Source organism: Eumetopias jubatus, unplaced genomic scaffold (assembly GCF_037043125.1).
Source record: "Eumetopias jubatus isolate StellerSeaLion01/CBP00866 unplaced genomic scaffold, mEumJub1_p1.0 scaffold_4, whole genome shotgun sequence".
Classification (NCBI taxonomy): domain Eukaryota; kingdom Metazoa; phylum Chordata; class Mammalia; order Carnivora; family Otariidae; genus Eumetopias; species Eumetopias jubatus.
Genome location: NW_028274810.1, coordinates 91,723,912 through 91,750,481, shown reverse-complemented (window position 1 = coordinate 91,750,481; position 26,570 = coordinate 91,723,912). Strand labels below are relative to the sequence as shown.

Here is a 26,570-nt window from a genome sequence, read left to right as displayed (position 1 = left end):
TATGTAAACACTGGGTATATGCTCTTTTTCGAGAAGAAAGCATTGTGGCTATGTTCAGATTCTAAAAGTAATTCATAACCCAAAAGGATAAGAATCATTGCTTTATCATACCACTTTAAATTACAATGACTTGTTTACTCATCTTTCTCACCACACTGAGTTTCCTTAAAGCAGCCTATTTGGAGGGTAAGGAATTATTGGTATGATAAGCTGAAATAATAAAAAGATGTCTGACTCTTCCATTCTCCCTAAATTCTCTTACGCTCACTGTGAGACACCTGAAATCTGCTTTTAATTTTATGACCTTCATCCTCTAGCTTTTAAATTTCCCTTCATTTATGAATTTGAATTAATCATTTAAAATAGAAAATTAAAATTCCTGGATTAAAACCAGTGTTCTCATTTCCAAACATCTTTTCTATCTTTTTTGTAATCAGAGAAGGGAAAAAATTAAAACCATTTAAATATTAAAATTTAAAAAAAATTTTAATATCAAAAAAGAAAATTAAAACTCAACGTCTTAAAGAGTCAACAAGACAAGGCCAGAAGTGGATTTACAGAAAGATGAAAAAGGAGGAAAAAGACGACAGGTGTATGAGCCAATGTATCTTAAGACAATGTTTATTTCACACTCACTTATTAAGATGATGGGGAAAAAAGCCTATTCACCTTTCTTATATTAAATACACCTAATTCAATTTGGGATTTTAATGAACCTTTTGCCAAAAACCTTTCACGTGCCAGTCAAACAAACACTGTTGTGATATCAAAGGCTCATGTGCAAGAAGTTAGGTACTGCAACAGCAGACCTGAGGTACTCACCGTGCTGTACACCGCCGAGACAGCAGGAGTGAAGATTCGGTCCTCGAGGGGCTGTTGTACAGGTCCTCTAGGGATTCTAGAAGCGCGAGTTAAGGATAAGAGAACTCAAAAACGCCTTGCTTTAGCATTAATACAAAATTACCGTCACAAGGTTCTGTCAATGACCCAACTTTCGTCACCCAATTAGAGGTTACTCATTTACTTCTCCACAAAACTGGAAAACAAATATTTCAAATTTCTTAATGTAATCAGATCAATCTCTCCAAAAGTGATTCCCATGATAAACATTCCATGGCAACTCAAAACAAATAAAATTACACAAGCCTCCACACTTTAGGTCCAGGATGAGAATCCACCACCTTTACTTTCTAGAGAAAAAGACTAAAGAAGTATAAGCAGGATATTCAGGAAGATACACGGAAATTACTGACAAAGACACAGTCTGTTCTGCTAACTACATAGAAATGGCAAATATAATTGTATCCTTCTTTTTCTATTCTAGCTGTTATTTTCCCCATATCAACCCACCAACTCCCCATTTAAAAAAAAAAAAATGCTCTCCAGCATAATATTTTAAATAGTTCAGCATGCTGCCAGGATATTCTGTTAAAACACGAAAGATTATCATTTTACTCAGCTTCAAAACCAAATGATGTGAGCTCCTTCTACCAGGTAAAGTGATATTTTACCTCTTTAAGAATAACAACAACAAAAAACCAGACAACCAAAAGATTAATAGCAATTCTCTCCAGATAGTAGGGTTACATAACTGTATTGTGTATTTTTATAATAATTCAAAAATATATTTTTAAAAATGACTATAAATAGGGGCGCCTGGGTGGCTCAGTCGTTAAGTGTCTGCCTTCGGCTCAGGTCATGATCCCAGGGTCCTGGAATAGAGCCCCGCACCGGGCTCCCTGCTCGGCGGGAAGCCTGCTTCTCCCTCTCCCACTCCCCCTGCTTGTGTTCCCTCTCTCCCTCTCTCTCTGTTACATAAATAAATAAAATCTTTAAAAAAAAAAAAGACGACTATAAATAAAATAAACCCAAAATGAAACAGAATGCTTCCTTAAACCTAACAAATACTTCATACTTCTCATAATTCTTTCTAATTCAGTCAACCATTTTGGAAGACAAAATGACAGCTGCAAATAATAATTCTATATGAATGACCACAAATTGCAGAAATCTGAATTAGAAGATAAATTCTTCATATGTAAGTAGCAAAAGTTTACCAAGATGGGAGAGGGGAAATAAAGCAAAAACCCTCAAAGCTTTAGTCATTCAAAATTAGTAACACTGTACCAGTCTCCAGACAATTCTTAAAAACTAGCAGCAACCTTAGACCACAGTTCAAGTTATCATAACCGCCTAGACACAAAGAATGGATATAAAATGCTGTAAGAGGGGCGCTTGGGTGGCTCAGTTGATTAAGTGTCTGCCTTCAGCTCAGGTCATGATCCCAGGGTCCTGGGATCGAGTCCCGCGTCGGGCTCCCTGCTCAGCAAGGAGCCTGCTTCTCTCCCTGCCCCTCCCCCTGCTCATGCTCTCTCTCTCTCAAATAAATAAATAAATTCTTTAAAATAAATAAATAAAATGCTGTAAGATTTCAGTGAAATAAGCAGTATTTGGAAAGTTAAAAATAATAAAATGCTGCAAGAAATAAAGCTAAAGCATTTCATAAAGGAACTACTTCATCCAAACTATATATATGTATTTGCAATGTAGAAAACATAAGCCGAACAAAGTTCCAGGACTAAAGTCCTTCATTATGAGCTTGTTAATTCTCTCAAAATGAAGATTACCCTTGGCTAAAATAAAACTTTCCTTGAATTACAGTTCTGCATTGTGGTTACATGAATGGTAGAAAATATTTAGACCATTTTTTCTTCTGCAAAGCCAACAGCTATTGCTTTTTCTAGCTAAGGCTAATTCTCACACTATGAGAAAAAGTTCTCAAATGAGAGTTCTCAGTACTATGCCCCAAAAGCTGAGCCACACCATTTAACCTTACAAAGGAAGGCTAAGTTTCCTGATTTCTCTTAGTTATTTTATTGGATAAAATATAATTACAAGATTTGTAAAGAGGCATTCATATATATGGTCAATAGTCCCAGTAACATTCTTTCCCCTGGGCCACAAATACAGAATGTTGATTTTGTTTATTTTATTCTCTGTAAACCACCAACAGAATACTGTGGACTGATAAATTGTTTCTTAAAAAAAAGTTCTGAGTAAAAATCATTTATTTTAAAACAAAAACACAGTTCTGTAAAAAAGAAAACTGAAAACAGGAGTCAGGAGATTTGAATCTAAAGTAGCCTGCAAGTCTAACCAACTATGTTGTCTTCACTGAACCATTTTACAGTATCTCCTATAAACTGGGGCTCAGCAAGAAGTAACTTCCCCAAGTTAACAAGGCTAAGTGGTCAGGCCATGTCTCCCTGAATTCTAAAGATCACACTCTTCTTTAATTAATTTATTAATTTAATTAATTAAACAGAGACCACACTCTTCCTATTATATCAATGTGTCCACAGACTGAATACTTTACAGCATAGTAAAAAACAGTATCACAACCTGCTCAAAATATGGTTGCCCCTATCCACATAAGAGAACTAAATGGGTTCATCTCATAGAAGAGTCAATGAAGTGTCATAACAAAACTTCCAGAAAGTTCCAAATTCCTGGCCCAAACTGAATCATCTGCCCAACAATAAACTATTATACTTAGTACTACAGACTGGTCAGATAATGTGTCAAACCAAGTGAGCTTATTTTACAAAGCAATTTTGTCCTTTAATTCTTAGTGGTGATGATTGCCTATCTTCATAAATACGCTAAAATCCACTGAACTGTACGCTTGAAAAGTGTGAATGTTATGGTATGTGAATAATAACGCAATAAAAAAATTAACTTTAGTAATTTGCAAATAAGTTGTTTAGCCCCATTTCCACTAAAAACAGCCTCTATACATTAGTATGAAATTGGCACTTCTAGGCATTTTCTCCATAAATAAGTGAATTCAAAGAAATGACAGGCATATAAAGCTTTCACTGCAACATATCTCCTCCTAATTCTGCCTGCTATTAAGCTTATTACCAGATTTCACCAACCTCTGTATCTCTAGCATAAATCACTGGATATTTACTTATTTACCTTTGAGCTCAAGGTAGCAAGCAAATGGCTTCTCATAGTACCACTTAAAATTCTGATTCAATCAATGAGCAGTGTAATATGTATGTGCAGTGCTCTAGAGCATGCTGTTTTTATTTTTTAAATCTCATAACTGAAATACAGTAGGCAGTCCCACTTGACATTTCTGGGGTTCAAACTGCTATGAATTATATCATTAGGAAATATAAGCAAAATCATTAACAAAACTAGATAAATAGAAATTTCTAAGTAGACATACAAATGCAAAATATTTTTAATTCCCCACTTTCATTTTAAAAAGAAATTAACAAATTTCAGAAATAAATAAAATTTGAAGATTAAAGAGTATTAAATATTAAAGCACTCTAAATTGACTATTAGACTCTAAATTGATTATTAAAGTTCTTACTACATACCCTCCACATTAAATGTCAATTAGGTAGATAAAAAACTTAAAAAGACCAAATTTCATCAAAGAAATTCAAAGATCTATGAGATTACATAATGATCTGAATGTTCCTACTTACATCAGGAAAAAAAGAAGGGACCAATAATTTTTTAAGCACACATGTATACTGAAATTTCATGAATGAGGAACTCTCATTAGGATGAAGCTTCTTGATCAATAGCAATCATATCTGACCCTGAATTTGACCTGTAATCAGTATCTCCTCAAAAGGCAGATTTTGAGAAATTAGAAAACAAGTAATCAAAGTCAACAGAAATCTTCCACCAGTATGCTGAAACAGTAATGTTCCATTTACAACTCTCAGCTGAATTTTCTTCAACTTTGCCCAGTCCACTGTAAGAACAGCTACTATCCTGGATCAATGCTCAGCATAAGCAATATGGAACAATGCTCAGCATAAGTAATATTCTTAAAGTGAGAGCCTCAAATTATTATTGCCTCATTGAAAAGGAAAGCCAAGAGTACAAATTCCATTGCACAAATTAGAGAAGAAACAGGCAACTGATTTCAGGAGATGAAAACAAATTAACGATAAAGATCTTTTTCTGCATTATTTCTTATTTAAGCCTTATGGCAATATGGTAATGCCAGTCAATTTACATCTTCTCTTTTTTTGGATTTGACTTTTTAATAATCTCTACATCCAACTTGGGGCTTGAACCTACAACCCCAAGATCAAGAGTCGCATGTTCTACCAACAGAGCCAGCCAGAAACCCCACTCCTTCTTTCGATATATGAGATTGAAAAAGTTATGATAATGAAAAAGGAAGAGAACTTGTATAAAATATAAGGATAAGGGCAGAATCTCTACACTATACCTGCTTCACAAAGATATCATACATGATTTCTCCAAAAGAAGCACTGTTTCAAATACAGTTGCTTTGGAAATAGCTATATTCCCTTTAATATTAGTTCTGATTAAGGGATATGCACCCTAAAAATTAAAGAAATCCAATTTAAATAAACTAGCATATTTTGAAAATTACCCCCACAAAATAAAATTCAACTCAGCATTATAAAGGAAATGAACTAGTCAAAACTGAATAAAAAGGGAAGCCTGGGTGGCTCAGTCGGTTGAGCAACTGACTCTTGATCTCAGTTCACGTCATGATCTCAGGATTGTGAGATTGAACCCCACATCAGGCTCTGCACTGGGAATGGAGCCTCCTTAAGATTCTCTCTCTCGTTCTCCCTATGCCCCCCACCCCATTATCTCTCTTAAAAAAAACCTGAATAAAACAGTCTAAATAAATTTAATTCTTAAAAAAAAAAAAAAAAAAGCCTGAGGGCACCTGGGTGGCTCAGTTGGTTAAGCAACTGCCTTCGGCTCAGGTCATGATCCTGGAGTCCCGGGATATGATCCTGGAGTCCCGGGATCGAGTCCCACCCACATCGGGCTCCCTGCTCAGCGGGGAGTCTGCTTCTCCCTCTGACCCTCTTCCCTCTCGTGCTCTCTATCTCTCATTCTCTAATAAATAAAATCTTTAAAAAAAAATTAAAATTAAAAAAATAAAATAAAAGCCTGTCACTGTTTATGATATAGAAAATTATCTTGATTAATTCAGAATGTTTCAAAAAATACTTTGAGTCCAAATTTATATTCTTTGAAATGTTTGAGATCTGCTGCACATAGAAACTGATTAACTGATTAGTTATAGAAAACCAATTTAAAACTTAGGCGCCTAGGTGGCTCAGTTGGTTGAGCAACTGACTCTTGGTTGCGACTCAGGTCATGATCTCAGGGTTGTGGATAGAGCCCTACATCAGGCTCTGCACTCAGTGCACAGTATGCGTCAGAATCTCTCTCCCTCTTGCTTTCTCTCTCTCTCAAATGAATAAAATCTTTAAGATAAAATAAAAATGAATGAAAATTAAAATTAACCCCCTTCTGCGGGGACAATTGGGTAGACACATGCAAAAGAATGATGCTGTCAACATGGATGGGACTGTAGGAGATTATGCTAAGTGAAATAAGTCAAGCAGAGAAAGTCAATCATCATATGGTTTCACTTATCTGTGGAACATAAGGAATAGCCTGGAGGACATTAGGAGAAGGAAGGGGAAAATGAAGGAGGGGGGAATTGGAGGGAGAGATGAACCACGAGAGACTAGGGACTCTGAGAAACAAGCAGGGTTTTAAAGGGGGGGGATTGGTTAGCCGGTGATGGGTATTAAGGAGGGCACATACTGCATGGAGCACTGGGTGTTATACGAAAACAATGGAGCGTGAATCACTACATCAAAAACTAATGATGTATTGTATGGTGACTAACATAATAAAATTTAAAAAATAATAATAATAATAATTTGGGTTTCTAACTGCAAACTAAAAAAAAAAAAAAAAAGAATGATGCTGGATTAACTTACCTCACAGAAATTAACTCAAAATGGATTAAAGACTAAAACTAGAAATTTTCAGTAAACATGGGATAAATCTGCATGGCCTTGTATTTGGCAATGAATTGTTAGATAGGACAGCAACAAAATCAACAACAGAAAGAATAGATAAATCAGATTTTTACAGTAAGTTTTACGCGTCAAAAGACACTAACAAGAAAGTAGAAATACAACTGGTAGAATAGGGGAAAATATTTGCAATTCATGTTACATAAACGATTTATATCTAGGATATATAAAGAACTCTTACAACTCAATAATAAAAACACAAATAACCCATTATTTCAAACGGACAAAGGATCTAAAAAGACATTTCTGCAAAGAAGATATACAAATTGCCAAAAAGGGGGCGCCTGGGTGGCTCAGTCGTTAAGCGTCTGCCTTCGGCTCAGGTCATGATCCCAGGGTCCTGGGATCGGGCCCCACGTCGGGCTCCCTGCTCTGCGGGAAGCCTGCTTCTCCCTCTCCCACTCCCCCTGCTTGTGTTCCTGCTCTCGCTGAGTCTGTCAAATAAATAAAATCTTTAAAAAAAAAAAAAAACACAAATCGCGAAAAAGCACATGAAAAGATGCTCACTATAATTAGTCACCAGGGAAATGCAAATCAAAACCACAATGAGATACCACTTTATACCCACTAGTATGGCTATAATCAAAAAGACAGTGTCAGTGAGGACGCAAAGAAATTAGAACCTTCATACACTGCTGGTGGGAATGTGAAACAGTAGCCAGTCTAAAAAGTCTGTGACAGTTCCTCAAAAGTTTAAACATTGAGTTACCACAGGACCCAGCAATTTCACTCTTAGGTATATACCCAAGAGAGAGAAAACATAAGTCCCTGCAAAAACTTGTACATGAATATTTACATATATGCAGCATTATTCATAACAGTCAAAAGACAGAAAGAACTCAACTGTCCATCAACTAATGAATAGAAAGCATGCACAAAAAACTTTATTTAGCAATAAAAAGAAATGAAGCACTAATACATACCACAACTTGGATGAATCCCGAAAACATGCTAAATGAAAGAAGTAAGTCACAAAAGACCACATGTTATGAGATTCAATTTTTATGAAATGTTCAGAATAGGTTATAAAGGCAGACTAGTAGTTGCTTAGGACTAGGGAAAATGAAGAGAGTGAGCTGAGAGCTAAGAGGGATGGGGTTTCCTTCTGAGATGATGAAAATGTTCTAAAATTGACTGTGGTAATGGCTGCACATATCCATTAATGCACTAAAAACACTGTACACTTGAAAGGAGTCAAATTTATGATATGTATATTTTATCACAGTAACGTTTTATTCAAATTTAACCCTTTCCTACACTGGGAAAAGCTTCATAAAAGGGCTAGAGCTGTACTACTCTAGAAACTGTAGATCAGTAAGAGAAGCAAATTCCAGATTGGAAACCTCAGAGGGAACAGTAAAGTACCCTAAGCTAATTACTGATTACCTAGGTGGTACCAAAGAGCTCATCTCAAACCCAAGCATAAAAACTATGCTGATACGATTAATGCATGCTGGGACACCTGGGTGGCTCAGTCGGTTAAGCGTCTGCCTTCTGCTCAGGTCATGATCCCGGAGACCTGGGGTCAAGTCCCACATCAGGCTCCTTGCTCAGCGGGATGCCTGCTTCTCCCTCTGCCTGCCGCTACCCCTACTTGTGCTCGCTCTCTATCTCTATCTCTCTGACAAATAAATAAAATCTTTAAAAAAAAATAAAAATAAAAAAGATTAATGCATGTTACTATGAAAGATGAAATAGAGAGGACTGAATTAATTTGAAGTTGTCAAGCATAGACATCAAGCATGTAAAATGTCCCACAAAGTACAACATCCTGAATGACCCAACCCAGCAACTATAGAAATCTCAGGAGTCACAACGTTAGTAACTGAATGGACAAAAGCAAAACAGAAACTGCATTCTCAAACCTAAACACTATGACATAACTATTCCTGCTTTAACTATGGAGTCTAAAAGAAAATGTATTTTTAAAAAAAGGTACCAATGTTCTAAGAAAACCAAAATTTTCTTCATTGTTCTGTATCTTTTGCCACTGTAACTACAGGGAAATAAAACTGGCCAATTTTATTCTTTATTGCAATTCAATTTAATGTTGGGCGGTTAATTTAGGTCTAAAATCCCTTACTGGAATTCAGATTTTTTCCACTGGTAGAGAGCTAACACAGTTGTTACATCATATAACACCTCCAGCAGGGTCTACGGGAGCACCCCTTAATCAAACACATCAATATCTCTACTGCAAAATATATAAATACTCAAACTTCTGGATTTCTGTCCAGAATTTTTGCTAATTTACCAGAAAAAAAAAAGTTTTCTGAACCCTTTTTGATTTTGGAATTGGAAACTACAAAAAGCCTATACCTTCTTTCCCATCTTATTTTTGCTCTAAAAGTCTCTAGAAATCACCATATGAATGTTAACAACTAGGAACCATTATATTGCGGGTTTTTTTTTTTTTTGGTTTTGGTTTTGTTTTTTTTTTTTTTTACAAATCTGGAAACACTGGTTTCAAAGTGCTTGGCCAGTAAAGCCTCACTCTGGCCCTGGTTTTCTACTAACTCAGAACTCTGGATTTCTGCTAACTCAGAAACTGATTTCCTGATAGTCACATTTAAGTTTACCCAGAAACATATGCTGCTTAGATGAGTTAAAAAAAAATAAAATACATACACACACACACAAAACAATATTGCCAAGAAAATGGCTGCTGACCATGCTGTTAAAACTTCTACTCAAGACAAAAATATAAACTTTCTATGAGACAAAGTGATATACACATGAAAAAAGAACAATATACTCACAAATTTCAAAGCTAGCTTTTAGTTCTCAAGTTTTTAAATTCTAAGACAAATATTTAAGTGTTATACTAACTCCCAATTCAGATTAAAACATAATCAATCCATGTGACAAAGCAAAAGCAGAAGGCAACAAAGTACCCCTCTTCCTACAAAAATGGCCATCTCGAAGAAATTTCATTAAGAAGGATGAAGTGCAATTAGCAATTCCTTTTGTATCCTACATCTGAATCACTCAAACAGCCTTAGATAATAACCAAGTAAAATAATGCTGGTATGCCAGATCTCTCTGGATATGGATCCAGATAATAACAAGTAGGGAACATACATCTGACAGATTTTAAAAGCTATCCTTCAAAAAATGAACTGAATGAGCTAGCCATTCACATATGACAAAAGTCAACCTTCACTGGACATTCTACTGCTGGCTACAAGTTTTTAATAGGTAGAATTCTACGCTTTAGAAAATTTTCAAGGACTTGACGTTTACCTGAACTGGTAGACCATTTTTAAATTGTAATATGAAGATGAGATCATAATTGCAATGTTCTGAAATTCCAGTAGTAGAACTTAGGTGTAAAAAGAACCATGACAGGGGCACCTGGGTGGCTCAGTCAGTTAAGCGTCTGCCTTCAGCTCAGGTCATGATCCCAGGATCCTGGGATCCAGTCCCACATCGGGCTCCCTGCTCATTGGGGGCCTGCTTCTCCCTCGCCTGTTCCCCCTGCTTGTGCTCTCTATCTCTCTCTCTCTGACAAATAAATAAAATCTTTAAAAAAATTACCTTCTTTAAAAAAAAAAAAAGAACCATGGCAGGGATGATTGGGTGGCTCAGTCGTTAAGCGTCTGACTTCGGCTCAGGTCATGATCCTGGGGTCCTGGGATAGAGCCCCGCATAAGGCTCCCTGCTCAGCAGGAAGCCTGCTTCTCCTCCTACCACTCCCCCTGCTTGTGTTCCCTCTCTTGCTGTGCCTTTCTCTATTGAATAAATAAAATCTTAAAAAAAAAAAAAGCAAATAAAAAAACCACTGACTATGGAAGAGGTAAAGGAGATTTTCTTGATTCTTTAAGATCTGGTATTACTATTCTGTACAAAATATATGGGGATTCTATCAATGATTCTACCTCTTTCTGATTTTCTACCTTCTTTCTGGGGTCAGAGAAATAAGAATCTTTCTATTCATAACATGGTGCAGTACACTGGGATGATGCAGACAATGGTGATCAGGTAGACCTGCATGTAATGCGATCATTTTCAGTCTATATTCCTAGGAAATAATGTACACAATCTCCCACTTTATCCCCACATGATAAATCCTCTATCTCTGTGGGTCAAACTGTGGCTCACAAATCCAGACAGAAAGGAAGAAATGACTCATGAATTTGGGATACTGCTCTATGTTGTTCCTACATAAAAGAAAATTATAGATTTGTTTGTAATGATAGGAAAAATGACGTTTCTGGCTTTAAATAAACAAAAGCAAGAGAGCATAGAAGAAACATCCAAATCTTAAAACTAATACATGAACCTCAAGTCAGTGTGGTGTCAGCAAAAGGATAGAAAGATTGATGAAACAGACTAGAAAATTCAGAAACAGAGCCACAAAAACCTAGTGAGTTTATTTTTCACAAAGGTGCAAAGGCAATTAAATGAAGAAACAATATACTTTTCAACAAATGGGAACAATTAAAAAACCATATGGAAAACAATGAATCTCTTTGTCATATACCTCACCCCTTAAACAAAAATTCAAATTGTATCGCAGATATAATGCAAAATTTTAAATACTAAAACTTTCTGAAAAACCTATAGGAAGAAATATTTGTGACTGTGGACTAAGCCAAGAGTTCTTAGATGTGATATTAAAAGCATGCTCTTTAAAAGAAGAAAAAAATTGATGAACTGGATTTTTTTCAAAATTAAAAATTTCTACTCTATGAAAGATACTGTTATGAGAAGATATAGAACACAGAAAATACCTGCAAAATCTCATATCTGATAAAGGACTTGTATTTAGAATATATAAAGAACTCTCAAAACACAACGGTAAGAGTACCTTTTTTTAAATGGGCAAAAGTTTTGAACAAATGTCACCTCACCAAAATAGCAGACACATGAAAAGATGCTGAGCATCATTAGTCATTAGGGAGTATAAACTAAAACAACCATTACAAAATGTTACAAAATGCCACATTTGTCACAATTCATTGAACTATATACCTACAATCAATGAAAGCTGAGTTTCCCCAAAGGTTAAGCAAGAGAATCACCACATGACTCAGCAATTTCACCCCTGGTTATATATCCAAAAGACATAAAAACATATATCCACACAAAACTTGTTATGAATGTTCATATCAGCATTATTCACAATAGCCAAAAAGTAGAAACGACCTAATAAATATCCATCAAGTGAAGAATGGATAAACCAAATGAGGTATACCCATACAATGGAATTTTATCTGGCAAAAAAAGGAAATGGAAGACCTGACACACACTACAACATGCATGAACCTTGAAAACATAATGTTAAGTGAAAGAAGCCAGTCACAAAAGACTACATATTGTACAATTCCTCTTAAATGAACTACCCAAATTAGACAAATCTATAGAAAAAAAGTATAAACAGAAACAATTAGTGGCTGCTTAGGGCTGGGGGACTGATGAAAATGGGGGAAGAAGGAATGACAGCTACAGGATATGTGTTTCTTTCTGAGGTAATCTGAAAGTTCTAAAACTGTGGTGATGGTTGCACAAGTCTGTATATATGCTAAAAACCACTGAATTGTACATTTTTTTGTTTTTGTTTTTTTAGTATCTGTATAGCTTTATTAATGTCTTCTCTCTCTGCTCCTTTTTCATAAGGGTAGAAAGAGCAAATCACTTCACAGCAAAATGTAACCACACGGAATTAAAAAATGGATATGGACGCTCCTGTGCGCGCCCGGCATCCTCCTCCTGAACTGTACATTTTAAATGAATGAATTTTGTGGTATGCAAATTATATCTCAATAAAGCTGTTGCCCAAAAAGTGGGTACCACTGTATGTAATTTTAAAATAAAATTTTTAAGGGGCACCTGGGTGGCTCCGTCAGTTGGACGTCTGCCTTCAGATCAGATCATGGTCTCAGGGTCCTGGAATCAAGCCCCACATCAGGCTCCCTACTCAGCGGGGAGCCTACTGCTCCCTCTCTGTCTGCCTGCCACTCCCCCTGCTTGTACGTACTCTGTCTCTGTCAAATAAATAAGATCTGTGAATAAATAAAAATAGAAATAAAATAAATAAAATAAAATTTTTAAATAATATAAGAACGCCACAGTGGGGCAAGCACCTTATCTGTTTTGTCTACCACTCTATCCCCAAAACCTAGAATACTGCAAAGGAGTAATATACTCAAAACGTTTCAATGTGATCTAGTCCAATGAGGTTAAAAGTAAGTCTCATCCTAAGAATCGACAAAGCAAACAAGGAAAAGTGTTATGCAACATAATAGTGAAACAGGTACCCAACAGGAAAATGGGTAGCTGGAATCCTCAGCAAACTGCATTTCTTTCAATGACAGAAAGCAATATAGGATCTTATTAGTATAAGGATCTCCTGAAACCCTGCCTAATGACCTAGCAGTATGGAAACTTGTCCAGCCAGCTTTTTAACATGACTCCTAACAAACTTCTCTCTTCAGTAATAACTGGAAAAGATCCATTTCTATCCATATGCAACAAACCCAAGCCAAAGCACACTTATACTAAACCAGTGGGTCAATACTACTTGTTGATGTACCAAAGGGCAGATTTAATTACAGTACCTAGAAATGAGTCAAAGTACTCATGGATACTAGAAAAATGGTAACACAGATTAAAGCTGACCACCAGAAATACCTTGACAAGGTAAAGAATCATCAAGAATCCATCAACAGTAAAAGCCATACCACATTAGAGTTGAAAGTGCCTCACTGCTCTATTCAATCTAACATCAAATGCAGGGATTCCACATACCCAGCGTACACTACTCCACAGGAAAAGCCTTCAAATACCTGAGAACTGTTAATAAATCTCCTTTTACTCTTTGACAAGTGAAATATACTCACATCCTTTGACCACTCATCAAGAGGCAAGACATAGCATAATCGCGTGAGAGTAAAGTGGACCGGAGACAATTTCCAATTATCAATGACCCATAGATTACATAAGTTTTCTTTACTTCATAACTGCTTTCTACTTTTGTCTATGATAAACTATTTTCCAGTGTTTTCTTTCCATATAAAGTAGCCACAAAGTCATGTGTGAAGCATTCTGTGCATAATAACCAATCACTTCAATGCACACAGAACACTTGACATTTGCACCTGTTTCATTTCATCATGCAGATTCGGATTCATGTTGTTTTGACATCTAATCCTACACTTGATTTTTCATCTAAGTTACTCAGTAGTGTTAATGTACTGTAATAACAGACTAAAAGATAGTAGTCCAGTAGCCCAGTCCACATGGCCACCTGAACTGCCTTCTATTCTCACTCCCTGTTCCCTTCCATACTCCAAATACTGCCAACTACCCCATCCGGTACATCTAATGGTCGCTATTTAAACAGCAAGGAGGCAACCAAAAAGGAATGTTAAATCCTCCATGTTCTCTAACTATTGCTCAACTTTTTAAAATTCTGTTTTAAGACGACTGTGGAAAAGTTATAAAGAATCCCCAAGAGAACAGTGAATATGATTCATTTCATCTAGAGAAGGATGAGTGAATGGTAACTACAAGGATACACTTACAGTAATAAAAGGGTGAAAGAGGAGAAATAAGATCCATTAAGTGAAGGGGTTAGGAGAAGAAATAAGACTAGTTAGGAGACTATACCAGTTGTCTAGGTAAGAGGTGATTATGGCTTGGAAGACTGTAGTGGAAATAAATAGAAAAAGCCAAGTTTAGTAAAATCAATAGGATTTGCTACCGCATTAAGAAGGAAAGGAGGGGCTCAGTTGGTTTAGCATCTGACTTCAGCTCAGTTCATGATCTCAGGGTCCTGGGATCCAGCCCAGTGTCAGGCTCCAAGCTCAGTGGGGAGTCTGCTTATCCCTCTGCCCCTCCCTCCCCCACTTGTACACTCTCTCAAATAATAAACAAATTCACTCAATTATCATATTCAACAGTCATATTCAAATCACTCAATTCTCTTCAAAGAGCTATTATTTCAAAATCCAAATGCTGTAATTTAGCACAGATTTTAGAATAACTTTTAAGATTTTATTTATTTGAGAGAGAGAGCGCCAGAAAGAGTGAGTGAGGGAAGGGGCAGAGGGAAAAGGAGACTCCTCACTGAGCAGGGAGCCCAGTGCGGGCCTCAATCCCAGGACCCTGCCTGGGATTGTAACTTGAGCCAAAGGTGGACCCTTAACCAACTGAGCCACCCAGTGCCCCATAAAATAACTTTTTCAAAATATTATTCATTACCACATCTAGTATGTGCTTTGCTTCTTCCTTACTGTCTATATCCAGTCTATGCTAAAACACGTGACATTCTCTTTTAACTAGAAAAAGCACAGAATACAAATACAGAAAGAATAAAACACAAATACAAGTACCTTACCTAAGACTAGCATTTCAGATCAATCTTACAGAATTATAATATTCAAGGCAAGAGTGTTCAGGCTCCTATTAAATCAGGTAATAAAAATTTATTATATTTTTTTAAATTCTGAGTGTTCTTTTCTTTTTTTAAAGCACTCTCTATACCCCTAGTGGGGCTCAAACTCACAATCCTGAGATCAAAAGTCTCATGTTCTTCAGACTGAGCCTTAAAAAATAATAAAAATAGGGCTGCCTGGGGGGCTCAGTAGGTTAAGCCTCCGACTCTTGATCTCAGCCCAGGTGGTGATCTCAGGGTTGTGAGTTCAAGCCCCACATTGAGCTCCATACTAGGCATGAAGTCTACTTTTAAAAAAAAGTTTAAACATTAATAATAATAAGTAATTAAAAATTATCAAACAGAATGTTTTCCAGCAGATTTTATGTTCTTATGTAGAATGGGCATAGGTAAGACGCTTTTCTTCCATAAATTCCAGGCCAATGTAATCACTATATATTGAGTGTCACAGATTTAAATTTAAGAGTCTTCCCCAAAAATTTTTTAAAACAATCAAATGTCATTCTTCAAAGATAGCAGTCCTATAAAGTGATTTTAAAATAAATTTCAACATTAAGATCAGAAAGGTAACAAATATTTGGGAAACTGAAAAAGAAAAGACCAAGAAAGAGGACGATTTGCAATGCAATAAGACACATATCAATAACTTGCTTTTATCTTTCTAATGAGGCTGTTCCCAAATCAAAGGTGTTTGAGCTTCATTCTCATCTGAAATGCATGCAATGATTAGTATTAACATAAATCCAAGAAAAATATCTAAACACTGACTCCTGGACTTCAACAGATTAACTTTTCTTTATCTACAAATAGCCTGCCTTAGCATAAAGATCAAATAATATTTTAATAAAGAGTAACTTCTAGGTGGTTCTTATTGTGGTACTTAACATTCAAGCATGGGTAGGTATATAGAATTTCTAAACTCGCATACTGCCTCAAACCAAACAATGCCAACACATAATGAATATTTAATTCATGAAAGCTGCTCTCATTCTGCTCACTGCTCCCCATCTCAGGATACCCATCTCCTTACATCAAGGTTCCAGACCAATAAAATCCCAAGTCAGGCTAAAATAGAGCTGGTCTCCCCCTAAACTTGATTATGTACATTAAGGACTGTGGATACTTTCTAGGTCTGCTAATTTTTTTTTAAGATTTATTAATTTTAGGGGTGCCTGAGAGGCTCAGTCAGTTAAGCAACTGACTTCAGCTCAGGTCATGATCCCCAGGGTCCTGGGATCAAGGCACACATCTGGCTCCCTGCTTAGCATGGGAGTCTGCTTCTCCCTCTCCCCCTGCTCATGCTCTCTCTCACTCACTCTCTTTCAAATAAATAAATAAAATCTTAAAAAAAAAAAAAGATTTATTTATTTTAGAGAAGGGGGAAGGTGCAGAGGGAGAGGGAAAGAGAAAAAATCTCAAGCAGACTCCCCGCTGAGCGCAGACTGACTCAGGGCTTGACACAGAGCTCGATCTCACAACCCTGAGATCAGGACATGAGCTGAAACCAAGAACTGGATGCTTAACAGACTGCAACACACAGGCGCTCCGAAGTCTGCTTATTTAATGTAAACAAAAATCTTACGAAAACAGCAATTCAGATATTCAAGATTTACTGCCTGTAACAATTTAATAATACTATCTATATATGGTTTCTTGAGCTATTAAAAAAAAAATAAAGTTGTGTTCAATTGTAAATACTTATTAAGCCTCAAAAAGTATTTATATAAAGATTAATTTAGCTTGTCATAGGTTACATGGCTTGGAAACCATAAAACCAGAATTAAAAATCTATAACCCAGGGGCATCTGGGTGGATCAGATGGTTAAGCGTCTGCCTTTAGCTCAGGTCATGATCTCCAGGTCCTGGGATCAAGCCCCGCATTGGCTCCTGGCTCAGCAAGGAGTCTGCTTCTCCCTCTCCCTCTGCCTCTCCCCCTGCTCATGCTCTCTCTCTGTATCTGTCTCAAATGAATAAATAAAATATTCTTTAAAAAATCTATAACTTGGTTCTCCATTAACATTTATTCCTAGGAACGCCTGGGTGGCTCATTCAGTTAAGCATCAGACTCTTGATCTCAGATCAAGCTCAGGTCTTGATCTCAGGGTCATGAATTCAAGCCCTGTGTTGGAGTGCATGCTGTGCATGGAGCCTACTTATAAAATTAAAAAATTAAATTAAAAAAATTTATTCCTGTTGTATTTTTTAAAGACTGGGAACAATTTCATCTATCGCTTGGTACCTAGAAATATTTAATAAATTTGATGGTTTGGGAAATTTAAAAGTTTGTGAAGCTATATTATATGACTGCATATGTACAGAATACCTCTGAAAGAACACATAAGGAATTATTAACAGTAACTGCCACTGACAAACACAACTAGGGACTAAGGGTGAAAAGATTTAATTTTTGCTATATACAGACTTTTGTCCTATTGACTTTATCATCTGTAAACACTATTTTATTAACATACAATTTTAAAAGTACTAAGTTAAAAGATGCTTATCACAGGCTTGGTGAACATAAAACTAACAGAAACATTATACTCGTCACTTGTATAAATATGTACAAGGTGTCTATGCTGATATCTGGAATATGCTTTGCCCCAAATATATCACTTCATCATAATAGTTACTGCTCAGCTTAATTGGAAGGAGGAAGAAGTGAGCTCAAGATAATAAGACTATGCAGGATGGAGTCCACGACGGCAGAGGAGGAGGAGACCTTAATTTTGTCCGGTCCCAGGAATTCAGCTAGACAGCTGTCAAATCATTCTGAACACCCGCAGAGAACTCAACTGGAGATCTAAGAAAAGAATAGCTCCAACTTAGGGGCGCCTGGGTGGCTCAGTCGTTAAGTGTCTGCCTTCGGCTCAGGTCATGGTCCCAGGGTCCTGGGATCGAGCCCCGCATCGGGCTCCCTGCTCCGCGGGAAGCCTGCTTCTCCCTCTCCCACTCCCCCTGCTTGTGTTCCCTCTCTTGCTGTGTCTCTGTCAAATAAATAAATAAAATCTTTAAAAAAAAAAAAATAGTTCCAACTTACAAATAGGAAAGCAACCATTTTCTGCAATGACAAGATGAAAAAACTCACCTCAAAAAAGAGAACATGAAGCAGTTCTGCCTGGGCAGGGACCGAATCAGTATGAACATAAGTAAGATGTCAGAACTAGAGTTCAGAAAAAGGATTATAAAGATACTAGCTGGGCTTGAAAAAACCATAGAAGACACTAGAGGATCCCTTTCTAGAGAAATATAGGAACTAAAATCTACCCAAGTCGAAATCAAAGAGATTATTAATGAGATGCAAAAAAATGGAGGCTCTAAATGCAAGGATAAATGAGGCAGAAGAGAGAATAAGTGATAAAGAAGACAAAATGATGAAGAAGAAAGCTGAGAAAAAGAGAGATAAACAATTACTGGATCACGAAGGGAGAAATACAACCACAAAGAAAAAAATTAATGTGCTGGACTTACTGAGACACAGTACAGTGGTATAGGACTCCTTTAAGAGAGACTTTTTTTTTTTTTTAAGATTTTATTTATTTATTTGACAGCGAGAGACAAAGCGAGAGAGGGAACACAAGCAGGGGGAGTGGGAGAAGGAGAAGCAGGCTTCCCGCGGAGCAGGGAGCCCGATGTGGGACTCGATCCCAGGACCCTGGGATCATGACCTGAGCCGAAGGCAGACACTTAATGACTGAACCACCCAGACGCCCCTAAGAGAGACTTTTGTCAGTAATTCTGACTATGCAGTTTCAAGATTAACCATCCCACCACTACCAGTATACCTCTGGGTACAAAACATCCCAACCACTCTTTCCTACTACTCAATTTCCAAATGTTACATTACCACACTATTATACTCTCCTCTGCAAAGATGCACATAATTACTCTACCCAAAAGCCAATTTGTTATATATCAAACTCTACTAGATTAAACATTTTTTGTATTTAAAAAAATTCTACTGGCTAAAATGGATCAATCTATACTACCCTCTACTTCAACACAGTAACAGTCCAATTATTAACTAATGTGTAAGCTAATTGCCAGTATACAATTCCAGCCTATAAATTCATTCAATTTCCTCTCTATACCATTTTTGTAATTTTTCTAGAAGCTTTCTTCACCTTCCCTTTCCCAAGGCCATGGCCACCACCTCAATTCAGATCTTCATTCTCTACTTGCAGCAGCTGCCTACATTTTCCTAACTAGAATCTCTTCCTCTTCAATTCATAACAGTTACCATCAGCTCAATCTTCCCGAACACTGGTCATCAATGAACAATAAATGACTCTCGTCTGTTTTTTACTTCCAAACACAAATCCTGTGATTTGATTCCCTCGAAGCTTTCCTACTTAATTTTTATTTCCCACTCCCTAAATTGAAACCTCTCCTAAACAACAGCCAGGCTCTTTCCTGACTGATCTTACAACTCCCAATGCCTGGAATACCTTCCCTCTTCCCTCCACTAATCTGAATCTTTTCAAATCCCAACTGCTACCTGGATTAAATTCCTGGTTTCCCTACCTAGCTGTAAGAAATTGCATGTTACTTCCTTTCATTTAGCTCCTGTTATCCTATTATTTGGAAAAGGAAACAGGAAATACCTCAAAGAACTGTTGGAAGAATTAAATACAATATATAATCTTTATAAATAACAGTACATACTAGGCGTGCAATAAATGGTATCCTATATAAGAGAACACTAATCACTTTCTCATTTTCCTTATGTAAATATCCTTTCTCCAAGTAGACAAAAAACTTTTTTATAAAATCCCTGAAGAAGTCACCAAGCAAATTTGTTCCAGCTATTAGAATCCAAAGCTGTTTGATTCTCTTTTTGTCTTGAAAAAGTCTTTTAGGGTAGGAATTATTCTCCAAAATAAGTCTTGGTCTGAATGACCAAAGGAATCACTTCCTCGGGTGAGGACTGGAGAGAAAGACATGGCATTCCAGGCAGCCGAAGCATCTCCCAAGAGTGTACAGATACTGCTTCAAAGATGAAATCTAAATCCTAGATACCCTGTATCTCTTCCAGCCAACCTACCCAGCTGCAGGTGGCACAGAACAGTCTGTGAAGACAGGCCACCAAAAACCCAAATGACCCATGTTTACAAGACTCTAGTAGGTATACAGAGAAAAGGGAATAGGAAAAGAAAAAGAAAAAACTGGGCAGAAAAATAAGAGCTGAATGCCCCCATTTTCCCCTACCCACTCATGTTGCATGGGAAGAAGCAAACAATGCAAAGTAACCACTTTTAGGAAGAGTTAAGACCTGACTTTGAATCTCTATCCCCCTACTTCTTCATAAACAGTAACAGCTATCTCACAAAATTATTATGAAGATTAAGCTGGATGTACACTTCCTAGAATATGGCAGACATTCAACTGATATTGTCTCTATCCCCTATGTCTTTGACTTCCATGCCATACTTTAAAAAGTACAGAAGAAAAACTTTATAAAAAAAGAGGAAAGACACAAAACAATATATGAGGATATTATATAAGTAAATATCATCTTAGATAGAAATGTGAATATTAACTGAAATTAAATCTAAGAGAAAAGCAGGCAGTAAACACAAATGTTTTATGTGATTAAGAATGTGAACTCTGGGGGCGCCTGGGTGGCTCAGTCATTAAGCATCTGCCTTCGGCTCAGGTCATGGTCCCAGGGTCCTGGGATCGAGCCCCACATCGAGCTCCCTGCTCCGCGGGAAGCCTGCCTCTCCCTCTCCCACTCCCCCTGCTTATGTTCCCTCTCTCGCTGTGTCTCTCTCTGTCAAATAAATAAAATCTTAAAAAAATAAAATAAAAAAGAATCTGAACTCTGGGGGGCACCTGGATGGCTCAGTTGGTTAAGGGTCTAACTCTTGATTCCAGCTCACGTCATGATCTCAGTGTCCTGAGATCAAGCCCCACCTTAGGGGGGGATCTGTTTCTCTCCTTCTCCCTCTCCCACTAACCCCTTCCCACACGTGCACTCTCTTTCTCTCTAAAAAATAAATAAATCTTTAAGAACAAAAAATATGAACTCTAGGGGGTGCCTAGGTAGCTCACTCATCATGATCTCAGGGTCCAGAGATCAAGACCTGACTCAGCCTCCAAAACAGGCACAGAGCCTGCTTAAGATTCTCTCTTTCCCTCTCCCTCTGCCCCTTCTCCCACCTCGTCGAGAGCGCGTATTCTCGCTCAGGAAAAAAATATATATGTATGAACTCTGATATTAAGATGCGAGATTCAAATCCTCACTAGCAGTATGATTCTGGCAAGTTACTGAAACTTACTGAGACTCAATTTTATTATCTGTAAATAGGAATGATAGTACTTATACTTCATAGAGTACCGATGAAAATTAAAAAATACATATGAGGTGTTGGATGTAATCCCTAACAAAGAATTTAACTATATCATCTAAATTAATAGATTACAATAGGAAAAGTTTTTTCTCCTCTAAAAGAGTAACTTCATTAAAATAACAAGGACTAAGAAATGACAGTTTTAATTGTTGAGATGATCTACTTCAATGTTCCTCAACTTTATGGTCTCAACACCTTTACACTTAAAAATTATTATGGAACCTAAAGAGCTTTGGCTTAAATGACTTATATCCATGTATATTTACCACAATAGAAATTAAAACGAAGGGGGCCCCTGGGTGGCTCAGTCGGTTAAGCGTCTGCCTTCGGTTCAGTTCATGATCCCAGGGTCCTGGGATCAAGCCCCGCATCCTGCTCTCTGCTCAGCACGAAGCCTGCTTCTCCTTCTCCCTCTGCCTGCTGCTCCCCCGCTTATGCTCTCTATGTCAAATAAATAAATAAAATCTTTTTTTAAAAAAAGAAAAGAAATTAAAACTAAGAAAAATTTTGAATGTTATTTTGAGGTACCAATAATAAAACAATTGCATGTTAATATAAGTAACATCTTTTATTTTAATTTAGGGGAAACAGTGGCATTGTTTTAAATTTCTGCAAATCTCTTTAATGTTTTTAATATCTAGTTTACTAAGATGACCAGCTGAAATCTTAACATGCGCTTCTGCATTCAGTCTGTTGAAACATGTTATTTTGAAGTCTATGAAATTGAAGTCTATAAAATCTAATCTCACACAAATATGTGGTTTGGGAAAGGGAGTAGTACATTAATAGCCTTTCCTGATAACTGTGCATTTTCTTTTTTGCTATTACACCAAAACTTGACAAGTGGTAGTTCTTAAAGATCAGAGACAATATGAAATCTCAAACTATATTAACTTTTCATACAAGATACATTAAAATTAATTGTTCTATATTGCATTTTAAATGGATCTTTCACCTATGCATAATTTTGGAACATCTGCTTTGATCATCAAGGAAATATAGGTACATTGTTATGTAGATTTTCCAAATGTTGACACATTTCATTGAATAGTATTAAAAATAAAATCTGTTAGTATCACCACTGATTTCCTCAGAAAAGTCTATTAAGTATTGGGAAGCTGTCAAACTCATGGTGGCAGATACAAGTTTCCAATATTCTAATTTTCATTTGAAACCTGTAATTTTATTATTGGCAACAGTTTTCCTTGAAGTGACAGGCACACTCATTTATTTCTGAAAATATGCCTGCTAAATATACTTTATCATTCTTTCAAGTTAAAATGGTGTTATAGAAAAAAGCAGTTAGTGAAATATAACACTGTATGTTAACTATACCGGAATTGAAATAAAAAAAACAACCAAAGAAGTGGTTAGGGGTGCCGGGGCGGCTCAGTTAAGCATCTGACTCTTGATTTCAGGTCAGGTCATGATCTCACAGGCTCATGAGGTGGAACCCACTGTCGGACACCAAGCTGGGTGTGAAACCTACTTAAGATTTTCTTTATCCCTCTCCCTTTGCCCCTTCCCCGTTCACACTCTAAAAACTAAATTTTAATTTTAAAAAAGTGGTTAGTTCTGCCTGTGACTCACTCACACAAGTGGTTTAAATCACTACTGGAGGGATGCCTGGGTGATGCAGTCAGCTGGGCGTTTGACTCTGTTTTGGCTCAGGCTGTGATCTCAGGGTGGAGAGATCAAGCCCCATGTTCAGACTCCGTCCTCGGTGTGGAGTCTGCTGCAGATTCTCTCTCCCTCTCCCTCTGCCCCCCAACACGCGCATGTGCGTGCATGCTCTCTCACTCTAAAATAAATAAATAAATAAAACTTTTTTTTAAAAGCCACTATTAAACAACTATATAACAGAAGTGCTTTATGCATGCCTCCCATTCCATCACACAGAACATTAAAAAAACGTCACTGAAGGGTCAAGATTTAACAAAAAGAGTACGTTTTACTATTTCATGAAAGATACTAAGACAAAAAAAGATATTAAGTGAAACTGGTACCTTTGTTTTTTGTTGAGAAGGCATGTTGGTGAAGAACACAATAATTAAGAGTACAGTTTGGTACCACTATCTTGATTCATGCTACGGCTCCAGCAATGTGACCCACCCGTGATTTTGCAACATCAGTGAAAATGTCAATAAAGTGAAAAAGGAAAAAATATCTCAGAACAATTACTAAAATAGTTCTGACCTACCACTGCTATTCAACATAGTATTAGAAGTCCTAGCCACAGCAATCAGACAACAAAAAGAAATCAAAAGCATCCAAATCAGCAAAGAGGAAGTCAAACTTTCACTCTTTGCAGATGATATACTTTATGTGGAAAACCCAAAAGACTCCACCCCAAAACTGCTAGAACTCATACAGGAATTCAGCAAAGTGGCAGGATATAAAATCAATGCACAGAAACCAGTGGCATTCCTACACACCAACAACAAGACAGGAGAGAGACAAATCAAGGAGTCGATCTCATTTACAATTGCACCCAAAACCATAAGATACCCAGGAATAAATCTAACCAAAGAGGCAAAGGATCTGTACTCAGAAAACTATAAAATACTCATGAAAGAAACTGAGGAAGACATAAAGAAATGGAAAGACGTTCCATGCTCATGGATTGGAAGAACAAACACTGTGAAGATGTCAATGCTACCTAGAGCAATCTACACATTCAATGCAATCCCCATCAAAATACCATCCACTTTTTTCAAAGAAATGGAACAAATAATCCTAAAATTTGTATGGAAGCAGAAGAGACCCCGAATAGCCAGAGGAATGCTGAAAAAGAAAAGCAAAGCTGGCAGCATCACAATTCCGGACTTCCAGCCCTATTACAAAGCTGTCATCATCAAGACAGTATGGTATTGGCACAAAAAGAGACACAGAGATCAATGGAACAGAATCGAGAGCCCAGAAATGGACCCTCAACTCTATGGTCAACTAATCTTTCACAAAGCAGGAAAGAATGTCCAATGGAAAAAAGACAGTCTCTTCAACAAATGGTGTTGGGAAAATTGGACAGCCACATGCAGAAGAATGAAACTGGACCTTTCCTTACACCACACACAAAAAAAGACTCCAAATGGTTGAAAGACCTAAATGAGAGACAGGAGTCCATCAAAATCTTAAAGGAGAACACAGGCAGCAACCTCTTTGACCTCAGCTGCAGCAACTTCTTCCTAGAAACATCGCCAAAGACAAGGGAAGCAAGGGCAAAAATGAACTATTGGGATTTCATCAAGATAAAAAGCTTTTGCACAGCAAAAGAAACAGTCCACAAAACCAAAAGACAACCAACAGAATGGGAGAAAATATTTGCAAATGACATATCAGATAAAGGGCTAGTATCCAAAATCTTTAAGAACTTATCAAACTCAACACCCAAAGAACAAATAATCCAATCAAGAAATGGGCAGAAGACATAAACAGACATTTTTCCAAAGAACACATCCAAATGGCCAACAGACACATGAAAAAGTGCTCAACATCGCTTGGCGTCAGGGAAATCCAAATCAAAATCTCAATTGAGATACCACCTCACACCAGTCAGAATGGCTAGAATTAACAAGTCAGGAAACGACAGATGTTGGCGGGGATGCGGAGAAAGGGGAACCCTCCTACACTGTTGGTGGGAATGCAAGCTGGTGCAGCCACTCTGGAAAACAGTATGGAGGTTCCTCAAACAGTTGAAAATAGAGCTACCCTACGATCCAGCAATTGCACTACTGGGTATTTACCACAAAGATACAAATGTAGGGATCTGAAGGGGTACGTGCACCCTGATGTTTATAGCAGCAATGTCCACAATAGCCAAACTGTGGAAAGAGCCAAGATGCCCATCGACAGATGAATGGATAAAGAAGAGGTGGTATATATACACAATGGAATATTATGCAGCCATCAAAAGGAATGAGACCTTGCCATTTGCAACGACGTGGATGGAACTGGAGGGTGTCATGCTGAGCGAAATAAGTCAATCAGAGAAAGACATGTATCATATGACCTCACTGATATGAGGAATTCTTAATCTCAGGAAACAAACTGAGGGTTGCTGGAGTGGTGGGGGGGGTGGGAGGGATGGGGTGGCTGGATGATAGGCATTGGGGAGGGTATGTGCTATGGTGAGCGCGGTGAATTGTGCAAGACTGTTGAATCACAGATCTGTACCTCTGAGACAAATAATGCAATATATGTTAAGAAAAAAAAAAGAAGAAGAAGATAGCAGGAGGGGAAGAATGAAGGGGAGTAAATCGGGAGGGGGAGACGAACCATGAGAGACGACGGACTCTGAAAAACAAACTGAGGGTTCTAGAGGGGAGGGGGGTGGGGGGATGGGTTAGCCTGGTGATGGGTATTAAAGAGGGCACATTCTGCGTGGAGCACTGGGTGTTATGCACAAACAATGAATCATGGAACACTACATCAAAAACTAATGATGTAATGCATGGTGATTAACATAACAATAAGAAATTTAAAGTAAAAAAAAATGTAAAAAGAAAAAATAGTTCTGACCTCACCTCTGCCTCTAACTAGCACGCTATCGTATGAAAACCATATTCTTTCACACAGGGCCCACTGATGCCAGGAACAGAATTTCAATACTATTAATATCCAGAATAACAATCCTAGAGCATTGTAAATCCAGGTAAGCAGGCCAGCAGCACACTGCTCCAAGTAAATAAGGGCACCAGAGAACTCCTAAATGTAGTTATGCTAAATTCATGCAAAAATGGTCATCCAATGAGGTCACGAAAAAAATCCAAGGGCTTTTCATTCACACTGACAGAGAACTACTGTGCACTTGAGAAAGGAAATACGATTATTCATTAAAGTTCTTCCTGAAAAAAAAAAAAACTGGTATTTATGCTGCAATGCATTCTGTTAGCCCAAGTTTAGTAT

At 37.3% G+C, this 26,570-nt stretch overlaps 1 protein-coding gene across 13 annotated transcripts in view; it reads right to left on the bottom strand.

The window, feature by feature from the left end:
- The window catches only part of EIF4G3 (eukaryotic translation initiation factor 4 gamma 3), a 336,241-nt gene that overhangs the window by 239,029 nt on the left and 70,642 nt on the right, over window positions 1-26,570 (bottom strand). For all 13 annotated transcript variants that reach the window (XM_088022577.1, XM_088022578.1, XM_028090801.2 and 10 more), the window contains one exon: window positions 823-898. Coding sequence is in view for 11 of the 13 variants with exons in the window: in XM_028090801.2 (XP_027946602.1) it covers window positions 823-898 (76 nt within the window). In the remaining 2 variants the exon portion in view is untranslated. The remainder of the gene's footprint in view (window positions 1-822; window positions 899-26,570) is intronic.